Source organism: Mixophyes fleayi, chromosome 4, assembly GCF_038048845.1.
Source record: "Mixophyes fleayi isolate aMixFle1 chromosome 4, aMixFle1.hap1, whole genome shotgun sequence".
NCBI lineage: Eukaryota > Metazoa > Chordata > Amphibia > Anura > Limnodynastidae > Mixophyes > Mixophyes fleayi.
In genome coordinates, this window is record NC_134405.1 from 22,089,164 (window position 1) to 22,109,630 (window position 20,467).

The 20,467-nt window shown below is 38.2% G+C and overlaps 1 protein-coding gene across 1 annotated transcript; it reads left to right on the plus strand.

Annotated features, from left to right (window-relative positions):
- Nucleotides 1–567: 567 nt before the first annotated feature.
- On the plus strand, nt 568–15,823 carry LOC142150542 (extracellular calcium-sensing receptor-like). Its single transcript, XM_075205739.1, has 5 exons — nt 568–852; nt 1,296–2,120; nt 7,805–8,014; nt 12,981–13,104; nt 14,883–15,823. The coding sequence occupies exons 1-5, from the start codon at nt 568–570 to the stop codon at nt 15,821–15,823; spliced, it is 2,385 nt and encodes a 794-aa protein (XP_075061840.1).
- Nucleotides 15,824–20,467: the final 4,644 nt, after the last annotated feature.

A 20,467-nucleotide genomic window follows, 5' to 3' on the forward strand; every position in this document is an offset into this window, starting at 1 on the left:
CGGTGATAGAGGAGGATCAGTCTTGCAGTAGCATTTAGGATGGATTGAAGTGTGGATATATTGGTGTCAGGAATGTCAGATAGAAGGAGGCTGCAATAGTAGGAAATTTTTCTTATAAAAAATGCAGCTTTGCTAAACCTCTGCAGCAATTAGAATAATTTATCTAATTGAGGAGTGGACGTAGCAGCTTGGAACAATGTGTGCTCTGCCATGGCTCCTCCATCGAGTACTCTCCGCTGGAACAATTGTACAAGGGCAAGGAAGTTGCAAATAGGAAAGATAATATACCAAGCTTCCCTCCGCATTTTCATTTTTACATGCACCCCATAGTATTTCCAGTCAAAAGACTGAAAACTCTTTGCAACACCAAGGAAATCTATAAATGGGAGAAAGACCACAAAATCTTTAGGATTCCCACTAGATTAACATTGCAATGCTCTCCTTTCCATCTACTTTTCTAACTGTATTTTTCTTTAATTACTCTTTTGATACTTTGTACCTTTGTTTTGTTTAATTAATTGTTTTATTGACTCTGTCTTTTATTTATTTATGTCTTGAAGATTCAGGATGGATGCCTATCAACAACTTCTAGCCATGAAGTTTGCTGTAGAAGAGATTAACATGAATCCCAATGTTCTCGGCAACGTTACATTAGGGTTACAGGTGTATAAAACATGTAATGTGCCTCACTATGAACTGCAAGGAGCTTTACATTTGTTAACTGAATCCAGCACGGCCATCCCCAACTACAGGTGTCGTGGACAACCAACCTTCAGTGCTGTTATAGGATCTACCTTTTCCACAAACTCAATTATCTTGGCAAATATTTTAGGAGTCTTCAGACATCCTCAGGTAAGAAGGTTTTATTCTTGTGACCTACATTACCATACATTTAATGAATTAAAGCATGTACATTGCCATGTCTTTATTTTAAATAATAAGGACTAAATATTGTCATAGTTAGGACTGTTGAATATCATATTTAACCTATTGTTTCTGAGTGCACCATATGTGTGCATAAGAGACATTTAATTCATGTCCAGTGTCCATCATCCATGCCAATGTCTTGGTTACACAGAATAGTCCAGGGATCGTTGTTTAATAGACTTATTTCTGAATCTATCCAAGTCTCTAAGTCCATTAAGGTCTATCAGATTGACACATACACACTCTATGTAAGTCACCAGAGAATGCAAATTTCAAATGTTTCAAAGTTTTTAGTCATGATGAACATATGAATTTATGAATGAACATAATATTTACTGTACATATGTGCCATTTTCTTTTTTTTTCAGATCAGTGCATTTTCAAGCATGTCTCTTCTAAGTAATAAAAAAATGTTTCCCTCATTCGTCAGAACTCTTCCTAGTGATAAGGAACAGTCTACTGGACTGGCTAAGCTTATTCTGCACTTTGGTTGGACATGGGTTGGTCTGTTGGCTTCATTAACTGATTATGGTCTACAGGGAATTCAGCCAATCAGGCAAGAGATAATAAAGGCTGGAGCATGTGTGGCCTTCACTGAATATATTCCTTTATCTCAACCAGACCGTAACGCTCCCCACATAGTCAAGGTCATTAAAGAGTCATCAGTTAAGGTTATTGTAATATTCGCTTCTGATGTTGACTTGGTTCCTATCATGAATGAGATGCTGAAACAGAAAATCAAAGGGAAGATTTTTGTCTCATGTTCTGATTGGTCAATGACTAATTTGTTCTCAGCAGAAAACTTTTCACCGATTTTATCCGGGTCCATTGGTTTATATATTAACTTTAGAGTGATTCCAGGATTCAGTGACTACCTCAACAAGGTCCAACCAGCTTTGGAAGAGTCCTGGGTGAACTTATATTGGGAAAAACTTTTCAATTGTAAGTTTCTGTATCAGAAAAACATAACTGGCCCTTTGGATCCCACAGTAAAAGAGTGCACAGGAGCAGAAAGTATAGACAGCATCAAGAACAGCTATGTCTACACCAGCAGCTTAAAATTTATTCATAGTTATTATGCTGCAGTCCATGTTGTGGCCAAAGCGTTGGAAAATCTAAAAAACTGCAAATCAAAAGAAGGAACATTTTCTTATATGAGCTGTAAAGACATTTTGCATATTAAGCCCTGGCAGGTAAAATTATGTCTGATTTTAAACAACTATAGAAGTAAATTTGTGCACGATTGTGCTTCAAGATAACTGTACTCAAAACTACATTTTGGTGGAAAAGCAACTGTGAAGCAGTGTATGTAAATTTCAAACAAAACTGTTTATTTTAATGACTACTTCTATATAGAAGGTTTCTGTGGCTATTTTGGCTTCCTCGTTACAGAAGTGTTCAAATGTAGAGATTGTTTTTAGTCACTACCAATTAAGTTTATTTGAATTTTCCCTAGATTATAATAATAATAATAATAATAATAATAATAATAATAATAATAGCTATTCTTCTTCTTCTTCTTCTTCTTCTTCTTATTATTATTATTATTATTATTATTATTATTATTATTATTATTATTATTAATATGGGTATAGGAAGCCCCAAAAATGATATGCGCCAAGATAATTTGTATTTGTTGCTCGAAATTTGCAATTTCAGGAAAAAATAGTTCCTCTTTTTAAAAAAGATGCCATTAGAAATTTGCTTTAGCTTTAATTTGCTTCAAATCTCCACCCTCATCTCCCAATTTACTCCACTCACTTTCTATCAGCTTTGGAGTATCAGCCAGCACAACAAATAATGTGAGTGCTAGGGAGGGTGTTTAGATTAAAGTTTTTACAGTGTTTCTTTTACTTATAGTTCAGTTTTGTTTATATTTAGAGAAAGTTTTGCTTTTTTCTCTGTTTAGTATTTGTTTTGGTCATAAATTTGGTTTAATTTTGTTATGGCTATCGGTTACTCACATGCACTTCTAGAACAGGTGAACAAAAGTCTACGACTATAGCTGCCACCTTTCTGGTAGAGCTAGTCGCACTCACAGGTAGTTGGATGCCCCCAGGTCTTAATTCTTAGCGTAGTATAAGTTAATATGTAATATAAACCAAGGCCAGGGGTCCATAGCAAGAAGGTAAATCAGGGACTGGCCAAAAGGTCGGGCTGCTAACATGCAAGGAAATTTGAATAACAAAGCCAGAGGTCAGGGCAATCAGAGTTCAAGCAGGGTTCAGAAACAAGCCAGGGGTCACAGCAGGAACCAAACATTAAACAATAGATTATACACAAAACTTGGTGCAGGTTAGCTAGTCAGTAATGCAAACACTGTAACCGGCAGGGAGGCTAAGCCTTACCTGTCTTAAATAGAGAAACTGACCAATCAGACATCAGGGCAGAAGCCCTGTCAATTATCCACAGAATAAACTTCTGTGAGGCCTAAATTTGACACGGACACTGGTTTGAGAAGCTAACAATAAAAGGTTTTTGGTAATTCTGAGAGAACGATGGAGATCCAATCTGACGGCCATAGGGTCAGTTTGTTTAATATTGACATAAGGTCCATGAATCTCTGATAGAGTTTCTTGCAGGGCTGTCAGAGTTTGATAGTTCATGTTAAGAGCCAGATCCTGTCACCATCTTCAAGAGATGGAGATCTGCAAAGTGCTTGGACCTAAAAGAGGCTTGTTTGAGAGCAGCATGAACCTTCCTTCTTATCTGAGTCAGCAGCACGGTGGCTTAGTGGTTAGCACTTCTGCCTCACAGCACTGGGGTCATGAGTTCAATTCCTGACCATGGCCTTATCTGTGTGGGGTTTGTATGTTCTCCCCGTGTTTGCGTGGGTTTCCTCCGGGTGCTCTGGTTTCCTCCCACACTCCAAAAACATACTAGTAGGTTAATTGGTTGCTAACAAAATTGACCCTAATCTCTCTCTATGTGTGTGTGTGTGTGTTAGGAAATTTAGACTGTAAGCTCCAATGGGGCAGGGACTGATGTGAATGAGTGCTCTGTACAGCGCTGCGGAATTAGTGGCGCTATATAAATAAATGATGATGATGATGATGGAATAGCAGTACTACTGACATCAGACAGATTTGAGGGCATTAGAGAGGCCAATGAGTTAACCCGAGATTGGAATCTAAGATTGCAGAAGAAAGGAGAAACACATGTAGATGAATGGCAGGCATTGAAGTAGGTGAAGAGCCATGAGAGCAAGGTAGCCCAATTGTCTTGAAATTCTGATACATAGAAATTTTGGAATTGCTCTAGGGATTGGTTAACTCTCTCAGTTTGGCAGTTTGACTGTGGATGGTAGGCTGAGGATAAACTGAGCTTATTCCTGAGAACCGATCAATAATTACCCAAATGGTGTTGCAGCCAGAAGACCGAAGTAAGTCTACAATAAAGCCCATGGAAAAGTGTGTCCAGGGTCTTTCCGGAATGGACAGAATCATGAGTTCACCTATTGGACAACTAAGAGATGATTTGTTTCTTGCGCAGGTCTCAAAGGAAAGCACAAACTCTCTAGTATCAGCAGGCAAGGAGGGCCTCCACACCACATGGGACAATAGTCTTGGAAACTCCAGTATATCCAGAGTTTCTATTGTCATGGGACTCAGTGACAACTGCCCTCCTAAGATGGTCTGGAACAAACAGCCTGTCAACAAGAGTCTCAGGAGGTGCTAGGGGCTGAAGTGTCTGAAGAGTCATCCCAGACCCAGAGTTAAAGCAGAAACAGTGAAGGAAGCAGAATTGATAGAAAAGCAGAAGCAGAAATGATAAAATAAATGCAAAAACCTTGCAATTATTCTATAGCTACATTTGAGTCACTAATTTATTATTAAAAAAAATTGTCCCCCGTTAAAAAATTCATAATCATTTTTGCCCCTCTACAACAAAAAAGATGGTTTATTTAAACTTCCAATATCCTTCATGCTATATTAACATTGCCCTGCAGTGTTACAGTGATATGTTTGCCAATCTCGCTTATAGAAAGCAGCGTCTGGCAATTTTGAAATTCAGACTTCGTCGAGTTTGCAAAATCGCAGCTTCATACATTTGGCAATTTGTATCAGAACCGCGAGTTTGAAAATTTGAAACTCGCCCGAGAAAATCGCTGGATTTTCAAAAACGCAGCTAGATGCTTTTACCCACAGCACTGATGATAACCTTAGATAAGTGAAAAAACCAATACCAACCCTTTATTGTCCAGTGCCCGATGAGCAAGTTCTTAAACAAAAATAGAGCTTACTGCTCCCCCTACTGTTGCAAAACCGAGCTTGGTGCCCAGAGAATCAGTCCGGTAAATTAACCTTTGTCTCAACTGTGGATGCAGGTCATTTCGGGGAACTACACAAAGCTCTTATAAATATCAATATAAATATATTTTCAGTAAACCACCTTTATTTCCGATTAATTAATCTTTAGTCCAAAATATTAAAATATTATTTATTAAAACCAACACTACCTGAGCGAAATATAATGAAAAAAAATAAGTAAGAAAGTAAAAAAGACTGTGGATTATCAATGCTCTGCATTTGAAAAGTCCTAACTTATTTATTGCTTAAAGAGAGGCTCTAGTTGCAATAATGGAATCAATTTACGTGTATTATATTTGGTATATGTGACTAAAAATCAGAATTCATGCTACTGATATATTGAAATCTTATCTTATATTGTGAGAGATTGAATCTTTGTCTTTTATTGTTTGTGTATTTTGTGAGGGATTGCAAATAAATATTTGTTATGCAATTTCCTTGGATGAATACATTTATATATATCTAACCTACATTCACTGTGTGCATCTCCTTCTCTGCACTGTATATCTCTGTTTATGTGGTTATAAAGTGAAAAAGAGTTGGAAGAAATGCGATAATAAAATGAATTACACATCCCAGCAATGTTCTTGATCAATTTATTACACTTAATTAAATCATTAATAAAGGACACAATAGTCAGAACTTGTATTGCAAAAACAAAATTGAAATTGTGGTAGCATGAAGCGAACTGTAACAAACTGTATCAGATATCGTACATGAATTACCATATATTAAACAAAGTCATAGTCTGACTATATTCCTGTGTACGAAGATTTGAAAGAGTAAGATTACAATCTCTATGTATTTGGTATTTATGTTAACACAGATTCCCCCTATGTAACTTATAGGAAGAAATAGCTCATAGCATCTAAATGATAATGGCCCTATGAACTAATAGTCTATCGTCACTGTATTAGTTTTTCACTGGTATTGTATTATCGCCGTTGTAGTGTCCTTTGATAATCTGTAGAAACTGTCTTTTATTATAATCCATGCTATAATTTAGTTTCAATTATTACGTACTGACATTTGATATAATATATGGCAATTCATGTACAATATCTGATATAATTTGATATAGTTTGTTTCATGCTGCCAGAATTTTAATTTTTGGCAATACAAGTTCTGTTTATTGTGTCCTTTGACAGACATAAATAAATGTTTTGTTTTAAGCACAGCACATAAGGAACAATTTGTCCATAGCTTGTAAGAAGCAATGATTAAGAGTGGCGCATTAGTGCCGCATGTCAACTAAGATTCTCATGCTTTAATGCATGTCTGCCACTCTGTCTGTATAGTTATATTCAGCTGGGATATATAATATCATATGTGTGAGAAGCATCAGGCTGTTATGGGACAATTCAAACTAAATTGAAAAATAGCAGGCATTGAAATCAGTTTAAGAGAGGGTGCATTACTATTACATATTACAGGCTAGGGAGACAAATAAATGCACACTGTCTGCATAAGAACGCCCTTTCATGCAGTAACAGATATATGCAAACACGGATACAAATGCGGTATAACTTATGATAGGACATTGTAAAAATGGATATTGCATCACCATATAGATTAAGAGTTTCTTTTGAACGAATTGGAAATTGAAAATGATTTATTAATGATTTAATTCAATGTAACAATTAAATTGCTCAAGAACATTGCTGGGATATGTAGTTAATTTTATTATCACATCTTTGCAACTCTTTTTCACTTACTTAATTTTTTAATTATATTTCGCTTAGATAGCGTAGGTTTCAATGAATCTAATAAAACTTTGTAACAATTTTTAACAAACTGAAGAACCTTAGAGTTCATTCGATTTGAGAGAGTATTCTTTTCTTGTTTTCTTGATGGCTCAACTGTGGGTGCCATGGTAATTTGTGAGGACTTTGAGGCTTCCTCCTGAGTGGATAACTGGAGTGAGAGCTCCTGAACCACTTGGGAAATGGTCTGGAACTGGCTGTCTAGGACCTGAGCAGTACTAGGGCTGGTTTGGCTGGAGTCCATCAGACAGATACCCCCCAATAATCCCTCAATAATTCCTAGTGAAGTGAGCAAGATGGGAACCTTCATCATGCTATATGCGGTAAGTGTCCAGAATGTCTGGGAGACTCCTGAATTCCGGTAGGTCTCCTGGACTCCCAGAAGATCAGGCTATTCTTAAGCATCCTGCCCAGTTCCTAGTGAAGTGGGAAGGATGAGAGACTTCATGACATGATTCGCGGTGAACTGTGTCATTTTGCCCCCCTCATTTTGCCCCCCCATGCTGTAAAATTAAACTTAAGCATAATTGCTTCGCAAGAACAAAAAATATCATTCGCCATGCCCCTCCGCCTGCCATCCTCAATCTTCCCCTTTCCTCTGGGATCTCCCAGAGATGAAGAGTGAAGTTTGTAAGTATACATATGTGTCTATATGTAAATTGGAATGGAATTATAACTAGATTTTCTTTGGAATACTGTTTGAATTTGCATAACACATTTGCAGAAATAGTTACACAGACACACATTTTTTTTTGTAAATCTTGATTTCAAATTACTAAACCTAATTCAAATTTTACGTTACAGCTCCTGCACTATATAAAGAATGTGAGAGTTACACTGAGCAGCGGAAGTGACCTCTATTTTGATGAAAATGGAGACATTCCTGCAGTCTATGATATCGTGAACTGGCAGCTGACACAAGAAGAGACTATCAGACAGGTCAAGGTCGGCAGTTATGATCAACTTCTCAACATCAACTCAAGTCTGTTGTTGTGGTCTATGGGAGAAAAAGAGGTGGGACCTTGTAAAGATTATAACTATTAAAGATGTAATATTGAAGAGAAGATGCATTGAGTATTATGATAACTTGTTGTGTTATGTAAATCAACATCATATGTTTTGGAAAAAAAATTGTACCTCAAAGACATTTTGTTGTGGTCTTGAAGTACAGTAGATAAGACTAAGCGTTTTCTCATGTTGTGAATATAAATGAAGAAAATTATGCCTGTATCATGTTGGAGTTATTACAGATACAATCTCTCTAGTTCTTTTAAGGGTCCTAGTTGAGCTACATACACACAGATTTGCATGTTAAATACAAGCGCTGACAACTGTATTTATGTTTTGAATACACATAGGACATTTATAGTATCTTGTATAATATGGGATTAACCGGCTTATTTCTTCTCTAGAAGTTGAAGGATGTGTGTTGACCTAAAATCAGGTTTTTACCCTTCCAATGAGAAAAAAAGCTGTGTTCAAAGGTTTTCTACATTAACTAAATCAGTGTCAGGATGAGCCTAACCAAGGTTGCACCTGGGGATGTACTTGGTGGGAAAAGTTTTTGAGCTGAGGTACAGATTGTAAGACAGTAAACAGCTGTTGAGTGAGATCAATGAATGAAAGTATAGATAAGCAAATTGAAGTGTGCAACTTTGTTTGGATTCTTCTATATTCACACCATTGCCAGTGCACTTGACTCTGTCACCCCTAACATCACAATCAAGCTTTGCCTGTCCCTGCCTGATCCCTGGTACTCCATACTTACCCGCTATTTTTAAAAATGTTTCTGTAGTGCTGAACAGCTCTGGAGAAAGTCACAAGCTCATGCTGGCATCCTTCATTTCAATTTTATACTTGCCTCTTACCGTTCTATCCTATCACTCTCTAAACAAACCATTTTTTAATGCATTTATTTCCTCCTAATCCTCCAAACCCCTGTTGCCTTTTCACACCTTCAACTTCCTCCTCTCCTCTCCACTTCCCCACTCAAACTCCGCTCATCGCTCTCTGCTATCGATTTTGCTACCCATTCACCTCCATCATGACATCTCCTCCCATCAGTCCTTTCTTGCTCCACCATCTCTACCCTCCCTACCCATATTGCCCCCCCAACCTTCCTCTGCACTGTTACCCCCACTTCTGAACCCACCCTCCTTCTCTTTCTTCACTCTGGTATCTGCAGATGAAGTCTGCACCCTTCTTTCCTCCTCATCCCCTCCATCTGCGCAGATGACCCATCCCCTCCCACCTCCACCACTCCCTCTTCCGCCTTGCCCATCTTCTCAACCCATCCCTCTCCTCTGGAACCTATGAACATGCTATAGTCTTCCCTATTCTCAAAAAAACATCTCTCGACCCTGCATCTCTCTTTCATTATCCCCTTATATCCTTTATTCCTTTTGCCTCCAAACTTCTTAAATGGTTTGTTTACAAATGTGTACTCCTCCTTTCACTGTTCTTACTCACTCCAATCCAGTTTTCATTCCCTACATTCCACCTAAACTGCCCTCATTAAGGTCACTAATGACATTCTCTTTGTTACCTCTAAAATACACTACTCCCTTCTTATCCTACTCGACTTCTCTGCTGACTTCAATACCGTTAACCACTCCCTCCTTTTGCAAACTCTCAAGTCTCTAGGCTTCTGTAACACTGTCATCTCGTGGTTTTCTTCTTACGTCACATACTTCTCAGTTTCAGTATCTACACAATCCACATCCCCACCTCTTCCCTTACCTATCAGAGTTTCCCAAGGTTCCATTCTTGCTCCCCCCTGCTCTTTTATACACCTCCTCCCTTGGTGACCTCGTCCACTCCTGCCACAAGTACCACCTCTATGCTGATGATACCCAAATCTATTATTTATAGCTTGACCTCTCCCTTTCCCTTATGTCTTGTGTCTCCTGTTGTTTCTCAGATATCTCATCTCAGTTATCCTAGCGCAATCTTAAACTAAATATTTACAAGATGGAACTAATATCTCCCCCCCTGCCAGAGATCCTTCACCTCCTCCCTCTTTTTCTGTTAATAATACTACTCTCCTTTCTGTCCATTAAGTCCGTTTCCTTGGATCATCCTTGACTCCTCCCTCTACTTCAAACCTCACATTCTGTCCCTCTCAATATCCTGCTATATATACAGGATACGGCCCTCTCTCATCACGGAAGCTATCAAAACTCTTATTCACACACTTGTAATCCTATTCTCTCTGGCCTACACCTTGCCCCTATTAAGTCATCCTCAGTGCTGCTGCCCACTTTATTTTTCTGTTTCTGTTGTCCCTCTATGCCAGTCGCTACATTGGCTGCCTATGGCCTACATTTTTACATTTAAACTCCTCACACTTGACCTCAAGGCTCTCAATCAATCCTTTCCCCCATCATCTTCAACCTCATCTCTACCTATACTCCTTGATGCCATCTTTGCTCTGCCAATGACTGCCGTATCCTTACTTCATTGATTACCTCTTCCCACTCCCACCTCACGGACTTTGCCCGGGCTGCTCCTCCACTGTGGAACGATCTCCCATGCCCTATCAGGTTATCCTCTACTCTTAAAGGCTTCATGCATGTCCTTAAGACTCATTTCTTTCTTCAAGCCTGTCAGCCTTTTTTCTCACTCCCTTCTCTAGGATTGCACCCCCACTCCCCCAATGGATCCCATGCTATTTGTATTTCCCCATTTATAAGATGTAAACTCTCACATGTAGGGCTCTCTTTCATTGTGTTCACCTTCAACTATTCCATTCCCCTCTGTACCTCTTGGTCTGGCCCCCTAGTCCTGTCTCCGGCCTATTTCACTCTGGTCACTACCATCACTCTCACTTACTGTTTCGTAAACAATTTGGTCTGCAGTAACGTTTTATCTGTACATTGTTTATTCAGATGTCTGTTTTTTTTTATTTTGTTCATGTAATGTATAATGGATCACTGCTTTCTGTATATGTCATGTTCAATGCTGTGGACCTTTTTTGGCACATCATAAATAAAAGGTATCTGATATAATGTCGTCTTCTAACTCATAACATTCTCTTCCATTTAAATCATATACAAATCACTTCAGTTGTCTCTGGCTGTTAAGTTGGTGCACAAAAAATGAATATATCATAAAACTAGGTAATAGGCTGAGGACTGAGGCTAATCTTACAGGTGTGTTGTGGTAGTTAAATGAGAGAAGCGTAATAAGTGTTTTTTTGGAGATTAGCCTTTATTTGTTCAGATGGAGCACATTCAATTTAGCCAAATGATTGAGCACCTGACGCATCAATTTCACTATTTATAAGTAAGTTTGCAATACTTCAAGTGAAGTATAGGGGAATTAGCATGGTTAACATTGCACAGTCTAACTATTGGCTCAGAGAAACGCGATTCACCTATAAATTATAGTCATAATGAAAGGCCTGTAGAAATGTTTATGTACAAGATTAATTCAACCACAGGAAAAATAATGCTAATTAGCATTTGCTCGAAAAATTCCATGAAAAAAGTCTTTATATAAAATGAAGAGACTGACAGAGTGACTCAGCAGAGGAAAGACGTTTTGCAAAGAAAATCAATCTAGCTGCTGCATACAAAATAGATTGTATGGGTTTGATTCTGATTTTGGGAAGACCAGTAAGGAGGGAATTGCAATAGTCGATGCAGGAAATGATGAATGCATGAATTAAAGTTTTTGCAGTGTCCTGTATGAGATATGTAAGGTTTTTGGAAATGTTCTTTAGATAATATGCTGCATGATATAAATATAGAGTTCATGTGGGGAAGAAAGGATAATTGTTAGTCAAGGATTACACCTAGACAGCGAGCTTGTGGGTTGGAATTTATAGATAATGTAGGTGGCTGGAGGGAAGTGCAAGCTATGTCCTCCATGGTGCTGGCCACGCCCACACACATCTGGCCACACCCACACATCACTGGCCACAACTCCGGTGGGATGGCACTTCTCACAACAGGTACTTTATAATTTTCAGACCCAGACCCCTGTGGCCCTTAATCTGGCCCTGCATGTCTGTTTTCAATAACTAGTGGATGAAAAGATACGTCTTTTGTTGAATCTACATCTAGGCTCGCTCTGCTCCAACAGACAATACTCTGCAGGATACTTCCAAGGCATATGTGGAATATAAAGTCCCAAATGAACGCACAGAAACAATTAAAATGTTTAAATTAATGTCACCTGTTATAATAAAATATAGTCATTAATGACAAAACAAAACAAAAATAAATACACTAATAAAATACATCTATTATAATGTTCTAAATGTCTACTGTATATAAAATAAATTATTACTTTAGCTTTTGATTGCAAACAGATGTTTGAGCCTTGAGGCTGTATATTCGATCATCTTCACTAGTAATTGGCAATTACACCTGACCTGTAGCTGGTGCAAGTGATAAAACTGAAAATCATGTACATTTGAGATGCTCAAAGCTTTAATTGGACGCTGCTGTGTGCGCTTAACCTTGGCACATCATTTCTGTACATTGACTAAATGCATAAACACAGTCCCCTCCCCATTCTGCCCCTAATATCGTAGGCTATACTAACGGCCCTATTGCGATCGAAGATGAATTGGATGCACATGCGTTCTCTGGCATATAATTTGTTTCTGGGCATTCTCAGCGCAATTTATTGCAAAATACAGCATGCATCACAATTTACGTCTCTTACTGAATCGGGCCTAAAATGACCAACATGTACGACAATGATCAAATTAAAATTGATTGGGACAGTTTTGCCATGCCCGAAAATCTGTTCACTGTCAGCCTGAAACTGCAGTTATCTGTGAACTGCATTTAGAAGCCTCATTTTAATCCATGTGTCAACGTTAAAGGAGTTATAAGCCTATCTTCTGTAAATATGTCTTTATGAGGTCTATGTTTTTCTTAGGTCTCAATCACAACATGGCACCTTTTGGAGAATTATTTGTGATAATTGTGTTTTAATACATAATCTAAACATTATGTCTTATCACCAGACCCCTCGCTCAGTCTGCAGTGAGAGCTGTCTCCCAGGTTTCAGGAAAGCCGCTATAAGAGGACAACCTGCTTGTTGCTTTGAATGTGTCCCCTGTCTACAAGGAGAAATATCCAACCAGACAGGTAATTGAAGAACTTGTTGATACGTTCTAGGATACTAGAGACATGAGCAAAAGTTAATTTTTTTTTATGGAGCTTGGGATATCTTTATGTTAATAAATTGATGAACAAAGAAGTGGATGAGGCTAAAACCACCATGTGTTCAGTCATACACTATCAAGAATAGAATTATCTAGAATCATTTGGAGCATTAGAACATGCACAGGGTTCAAATTCACTTCTAACATCCAACAGTTTTTCCACCATTGTCCATAATAATGTATCCACCAGTGATACTGTACCTTTGGAATCCTATGTTCATTTTTTAATGTTTCCTTGTCAGAGGATGTCCTCTTCGACTAATAATATTTTCAAGTGTTTTATTGTACTTTTATGAGGAAAAAAAGCAAAAAAGAAACAGTTTAAATAGAAGTTAATGAAATACTCTGTCTTGAACTCTCCCAAATGGATGTTCTCTAGAAACTCACCTCAATTTCAAAATGATCAATACAAATTTTGTAATTCAATAACTACAGGCCCCTCTACCTATAAATGTTAAACATTTTGTTCTAAAAATAATATGACTAGACAAGAAGAAAAATATACCTGAAATAAGATCATTGAAATTAAACAATCTACATCCTATAATGTGTAGGGTGAAGTCATCACAGATATGGTTGCAATAATTCATAATCATTTGCCAAAAGAGATATTGGAGAGTAACCAGGAAGCAATTGACTAAATAAGATGAAAACTTACTATTATAGTAGAAACTTTTGTCCACATCATCTGGTAAAAAAATGGTGATATGATGGCCTTAAATGTCATACAGAGCTACATATCTAGTGATGACACTCTTCTAAAAAGTGCCCTAATGATTACTTAATTAAAAGGAAAATTATATACAAGAATGTGCTTGATGAGTGGAATTAATTGGTTTTCTATTTTTTTTCCAGTTAAATGAACTCCAGATAGATATTGGGCCAAATGTATTGCAAAATAATATAATACTATCCTATATACATTTTAATGTTAGATTACAAATGTACACCTGGGGGTAAATGTATCAAGCTGAGAGTTTTCCAGCGGGTTTGAAAAGTGGAGATGTTGTCTATAACAACCAATCAAATTCTGTCATTTTGTAGCATGTACTAAATAAATGACAGCTAGAATCTGATTGGTTTTTCAAACCCGCCAATAAACTCTCAGCTTGATACATTTACCCCCTGGGCTCTATTAGATAATTAGTTTTATTTATACTGTACAAGGCGCATGGGGGTGGTATGGCGACATACGAGCTTGCCATCTGGGCCATAGACCCCGTCACATTGACTGGATATAACAATAGACACCCAAAAAGAACAACAGAAAGTTATCCAGATGCAAAGAGGGATATGCAGTAGGAAGGAGGGAGGGGGGGTGTGATGTGGGAGAAGGGGCGTGAAGGAAGGCAGAGGGGGAAAAAGGTAGGGGAGGGTAAGTGGTAAAAAAGGTGAAGGAAAGAGGGAAGAAGAAAATGTGGGAATAAATCTGTACCTTGGACTAGAAAGTGCCCAGCATTATGTAGTAGCGTTTAAGACTAAAAAGTAATAACAAAGAACAAGCAAAATGTTGAAAATACATGTAAAGAGGGTCACACAAGACCATAGTGTTATTTATAATGATTTCAAGGAGTGACTAATATTTCATGTGTCTCCCTCATGTAGTATTTGTTGTATATTTTGAAATACGACTTTGCAAAGTTTAGTACAATATGAGGAGATCAAGTTTGTACATAATAATTTAGCAATTCTGTCTCTCAGATTCTGTTGATTGTCTGAAGTGTCCATGGGATCAGTGGCCAAATCTCCAGAAAACCAAATGTCTTCTGAAGACGACTGAGTATCTATATTATGAAGATCCATTAGGAGCAGCATTGGCAGCATTAAGCATACTGTCCTCCTTCATTCCTGCTTTTATTTTAGGACTTTTCAACCACTGTAAGGGTACACCTATAGTGAAAGCTAACAATTACGCTCTAAGTTGCCTTCTGTTGGTGTCCCTATCTTTGTGTTTCCTCTGTTCTTTAGTTTTCATTGGTTATCCCCAACCTGAGAGTTGTCTCCTGCGCCAAGTTGCTTTTGGCCTCGTTTTTGCTCTTTGCATATCCAGCATTTTGGCTAAAACTATCATGGTAGTGTTTGCTTTTATGGCCACTAGACCGAGCAGCAGCCTACGAAGATGGACCACTCCTCAATTATCATATATGATAATATTTACTTGTTTTCTTTTACAGTTCTTCTTGTGCCTCACTTGGCTGTCACTTGCTCCTCCTTTCCCAGAATACAACATTCAAAGCAAACCTGGACTCATCATTATTGAGTGCAATGAGGGCTCCACCATTGCCTTTTGGACCATGCTAGGTTATCTTTTTTTTCTGGCAACTACTAGTTTCATTGTTGCCTTCCTGGCTCGGAGACTTCCTGACAGTTTCAATGAGGCTCAGTTTATTACTTTCAGTATGATGGCCTTCCTCAGTGTCTGGGTGTCTTTTATCCCAGCCTCCCTCAGTGCTCAGGGAAAATATACTGTGGCAATGGAAATATTTGCCATTTTGGCATCCAGTTGGGCTCTGGTGATTTGCATGTTTCTTCCTAAATGTTTCATCATAGTGTTCAGACCTGACATGAACTCCAGGGAATATCTCATGAAAAGAGAAAGAGAAGAGAATGAGGTCAATCTGAGTACAAGAAAATATAGATGAAAACATCATATTTATAATTTACTTTTTTCAATTAAACTATAATTGAATAAAAAGATTCTTTGCACTGCAAAATATCTAACAAATCACGTTGAGCTGTTGACAATGTGGAGGGAGAATATGGACATAGAATTTCAGTCTATCACATACTTTTCCCACATGCTAGATCTTATTATATTCCTATACTATTTATGTAATACATTTCCATAGTCAGCTAATTTCTGCAGCATTTTATATCCCCTTCTCTAAAATCAGTGTCAGGGTGCATGCAGGTGTATATAGGAGAGAGGTATGGGTGTGGCAAATGGGGAGATGGTAGGTAGACATCATATAAACGTTATTCAAGATGGTAATTGTAATGTCCATAACTATTGTTACCAATAAAGATTATCTGATGCGATCAATGTGGTTACAATGCACAAAGAGATTTAATAGCAAAATATTTTAAAGTATAACAAAATAAAAGATTGTATAACCTATACATTGCACTGCACACTGGATCCAGTAACAGCTCTTCAATCCTTAAGTCTGCTTGGTAAGAGAGACTGTTACTGTAATAGTGGCCTGTTTATATACAGTTTGGTTTCAAAAAGAACAGTGATGATGTCACAATGTAGACAAAGACAGCACATTTAGTTTAGGGTTTATGATGGTCCAGTACAATGTAGGTCATAGGTCAGTTCAAACAATGCTTCTCAAATGTGGGGGCAACTCTCTCCAACAGCTATGTAAGTGTCTTGCTACTAGAGATGGTCACTGACCCCCGTGTTTTGGTTTTGGATTCGGTTTTGGATCTGGATTACCATTGTGTTTTGGTTTTGGTTTTGGTTTTGCAAAACTGCCATTGCGTGTTTTGGTTTTGGTTTTGGTTTTGTTTGGTTTTGTTTTGCTATTTTTTTGGAAAATCCATGTTTTTGGGCCTAAATTAACCCAATTTAGTGCTCCAACTGTTTTAGAGACAAGTAATCTAATTGTTGAGGTAATAAATCATCCAAAAAAACAGTTTAATTCTTCGTTGGTAGGCCTATTCTACACACAAAACAGATTTTCTTCCTCTCCATCTATGCATATTGGCAATGCAGCCATCGTCTTTGAATGTATATTACACCCTACACTTATAGTTAAATATGCAAAGAAATGGAAAAAGCCAGTTTGGTTTCTGTCTCTCTAGGCCCCCCTCCACTTGTATAAAATACCAAAAAATTCAGCCATTATAGACTGTACAATATTAATTGACATGGAGAAAGCCAGTTTGGTTTCTGTCTCTCTAGGCCCCCCTCTACTTGTATAAAATACTAAAAAATTCAGCCATTATAGACTGTACAATATTAATTGACATGGAGAAAGACAGTTTGGTTTCTGTCTCTCTAGGCCCCCCTCCACTTGTATAAAATACAAAAAAATCCAGCCGTTATAGACTGTACAATATTAATTGACATGGAGAAAGCCAGTTTGGTTTCTGTCTCTCTAGGCCCCCCTCCACTTGTATAAAATACTAATAAATTCAGCCGTTATATACTGTACAATATAAATTGAAATGGACAAAGGCAGTTTGGTATCTGTCTGCATCAGATCCTCTCTCCACTAGGAGTAAAATAGAAAACTATTCAGCCGTTATATAATCTAGAATATAAATAGAAATTGAGAAAGGCAATTTGGTATCTGTCTGCATCATAATCATCAACATCATCATTAGCGCCCTCGTCGCCTACACAAATCTCCCCCTCATCCTCTTCTAATTCCAAAGTGGCATCCTCAATTTGGGTATCACCGGCTACACTCGGGCTATTAAGGCACACATCAGCAGAATGCTCACGATTAGACATCCCACTGTTGGATGGACTCTCCACAGGGATTGTTGTCATTTGTGAATCAGAGCAAATATTCTCCTGTAATGCCTCACTGTTATCTTGCAGCTCGGCTTTGACGCGTAACAGTAGTTGTGCACCAATTGTAGGCTGGGTAACTTTTTGGGATCTGCCACTAATAGCCAAAGGTGAAGGCCTCATTCTCTCTTTGCCACTGCGTGTGTAGAATGGCATGCTTGCAATTTTTTTTTTATCGTCACTTAACTTTTGCTCAGTTACACTTCTTCTTCGCTTCAATACACTAAAAAATTTTTGGGTTTTGTTTTTTGCACTAATTTGAAAACACTCTGTTGTTTGACATCGCCTTGGCCAGATGACGTACTGGGAACACTAACATCAGGACTGGTGACAGAACCTGGTTGCTCATTCAGATCATATGTGGACTGCTTTGAATCCATTCTGAGCGCAAACCACTGGGGAGTGCTAAAAATTATTTAGTAGATACTGCTGACAGATATGACTTTTGACAGCCAGAAATATTAATGCACAATTAGGGAGGACACCCCAAAAGCACTGAGGAGTGCTAAAAATTATTTAGTAGATACTGCTGACAGATATGACTTTTGACAGCCAGAAATATTTATGCACAATTATGGGGGACACCCCATAAGCGCTGGGGAGTGCCAAATATGAAGAAAAAATAATAAACCTCTATCCTCCTCTCTGCACTAGCGATTTTGGTTAGAGCAATTGCAAGAACAATATTGTATTCTCTGTCCCTGCTCTAATTAGCCTATGACTACACCCTGCTCTCTCCCTCTGTCAAATGGCGATGGATTGCTGTGGAGGCGTGTATTTATGAAGTTGAAGTATCGCGAGAACCCAGCCCCGAGATCCGACGACGTCACAATGACGTTCGGCCTCGATTTGGATTCGGAATGGGCGGGAGAGTACCGAGCTGCTCAGCTCGGTACTCGGATACCCAAAGTTCGGGTGGGTTCGGTTCTCAGAGAACCGGACCCGCCCATCTCTACTTGCTACAGAGAACTGCCAAAAATCTGGTTTAAACTAACTCATTATCAGTGTATCTTTGAGAATTAATCCTACACTAATCATAACTAGTAAATATGATTCTAGGAAATCCGGTTCTGCCCACTTCCTCGTGAAGTGGGCAGAATTAGGTCCAAAACGCAGGATTTCACCGGGAATCGCAGTGTTTGACCCTGCCCTCTGCTGTAAAATGACGCGTTGCGTCATTACATCACGGGGCGGATCCAAAATGACACACATTTTGGAGCCCCACCCCCCATCACGCCCACCTCCCCCGGCAGGCTCCCGGAAGCCAGCTTTCAAAAGTTGGTAAGTATGACATATATGTGTTTTAAAATTGAGAGCTAACTTACCAAGAGGTGCCCCAAACTCATCTAAATGGCAATACAGCACCAGCACTCCCCATCAGCTACTGATGCCAAACATGCCTCTCAAACAAACAATACAGAATTGAAAGTTGCTCAATCAATTTATAGGTTCATAGCAAGTGCTTGAAAAGGTCGGGTTAACCTGAAAGGAACCAACACAGAGAAAAATCCCCCAGCACACTGCTATAGTCCTGTTTTTTTTTTCTATAGTGTAAGGAGTCATTTTGTGGTCAGTTTTATGTTGCATTTTTAATTTGCTTATTTTTTTATACAAATAAGTTTATGTTTGCTATAGTGATCCAAGGGTGTATTAAATTTTTCTATATCCTTATATTGTGTTTTTCATACTATCAATTGTTGACGGTTAGTGCTGTAGTATATATTTTTTTCATTTTCTGTGTAAACTATAAGTGGAGAGAACACTGACAAAAATTGGACAGCACATAAGATACAGCAGGAATTAGGTGAATATGTAAGTGAACACAGAGGGGATAATCGTATATTTAGTATGTATTTGTCCCTAGTGTTATAAAGCATCTAAAATGAATTCCAACTTTTAAATGCCAAAATTTCTAGAAGCTACATGGCCCCCGTCCACTCACTTTGATTTTCCATACCGCCACTCCTAGATTTCCACTTCAACCACTGTACAAAACAATTCAAATCCCTACATTACTTGTTTTTTTTACCTACCAAAGTGTCACAAACCTTTAAGGAGGCCAAACTTATCACAAATCAATTCCCTCACATCTAAGCTCTACAAATATATTTAAACCTTTTAAGAACAACTAGAGGTCAACCAACACAGCTATCTGAAGCACATCATCGAGGTCATCAATATCCCAATAAAAGTCTCCAGAGCTGAAAACCACACCATTATGACCGGTTACATCACACTATAATAGGTAATGAGTCGATGGTGTAGACAGCCTTATAAAGACCGATCCTATCATTTAGCCCTCTCAGCACTGATGAAATGCTAAGCACCTGAGAAACACTGAAGTCAGAGGGATGTCATGACAACCAATATAAACAGTTTATACAGTCTGTGATGTATTAGAACACCTGAGTCTGCCACTATTTCTATTGCAGCCTCTGTTCTCAATTCTGACAAAGAGCTCTGCTACCACCCAGTGCTAGTATCATACATTGCATCTTGATACAGCTAACATCGTCCTCTGGTAATAAACTCATATGTCAAGCACCATGTTTTGAAATCCTTATACAGTTTTAAAAACTGAGCAACCCAAAACTTTGAGCGTTAGCTGAATGCATCACCATTTCAACAATCTCAGTTCTCCAGACTTTAAAATGACTACAAAAGTAGAAACTTACCAAATCCCTTATTCAATATTATCAATATAAGTGAGTGCAGACAATGAAACAATAAATGCTTCAGATAAGTTGAGAGTAGCAGAAAC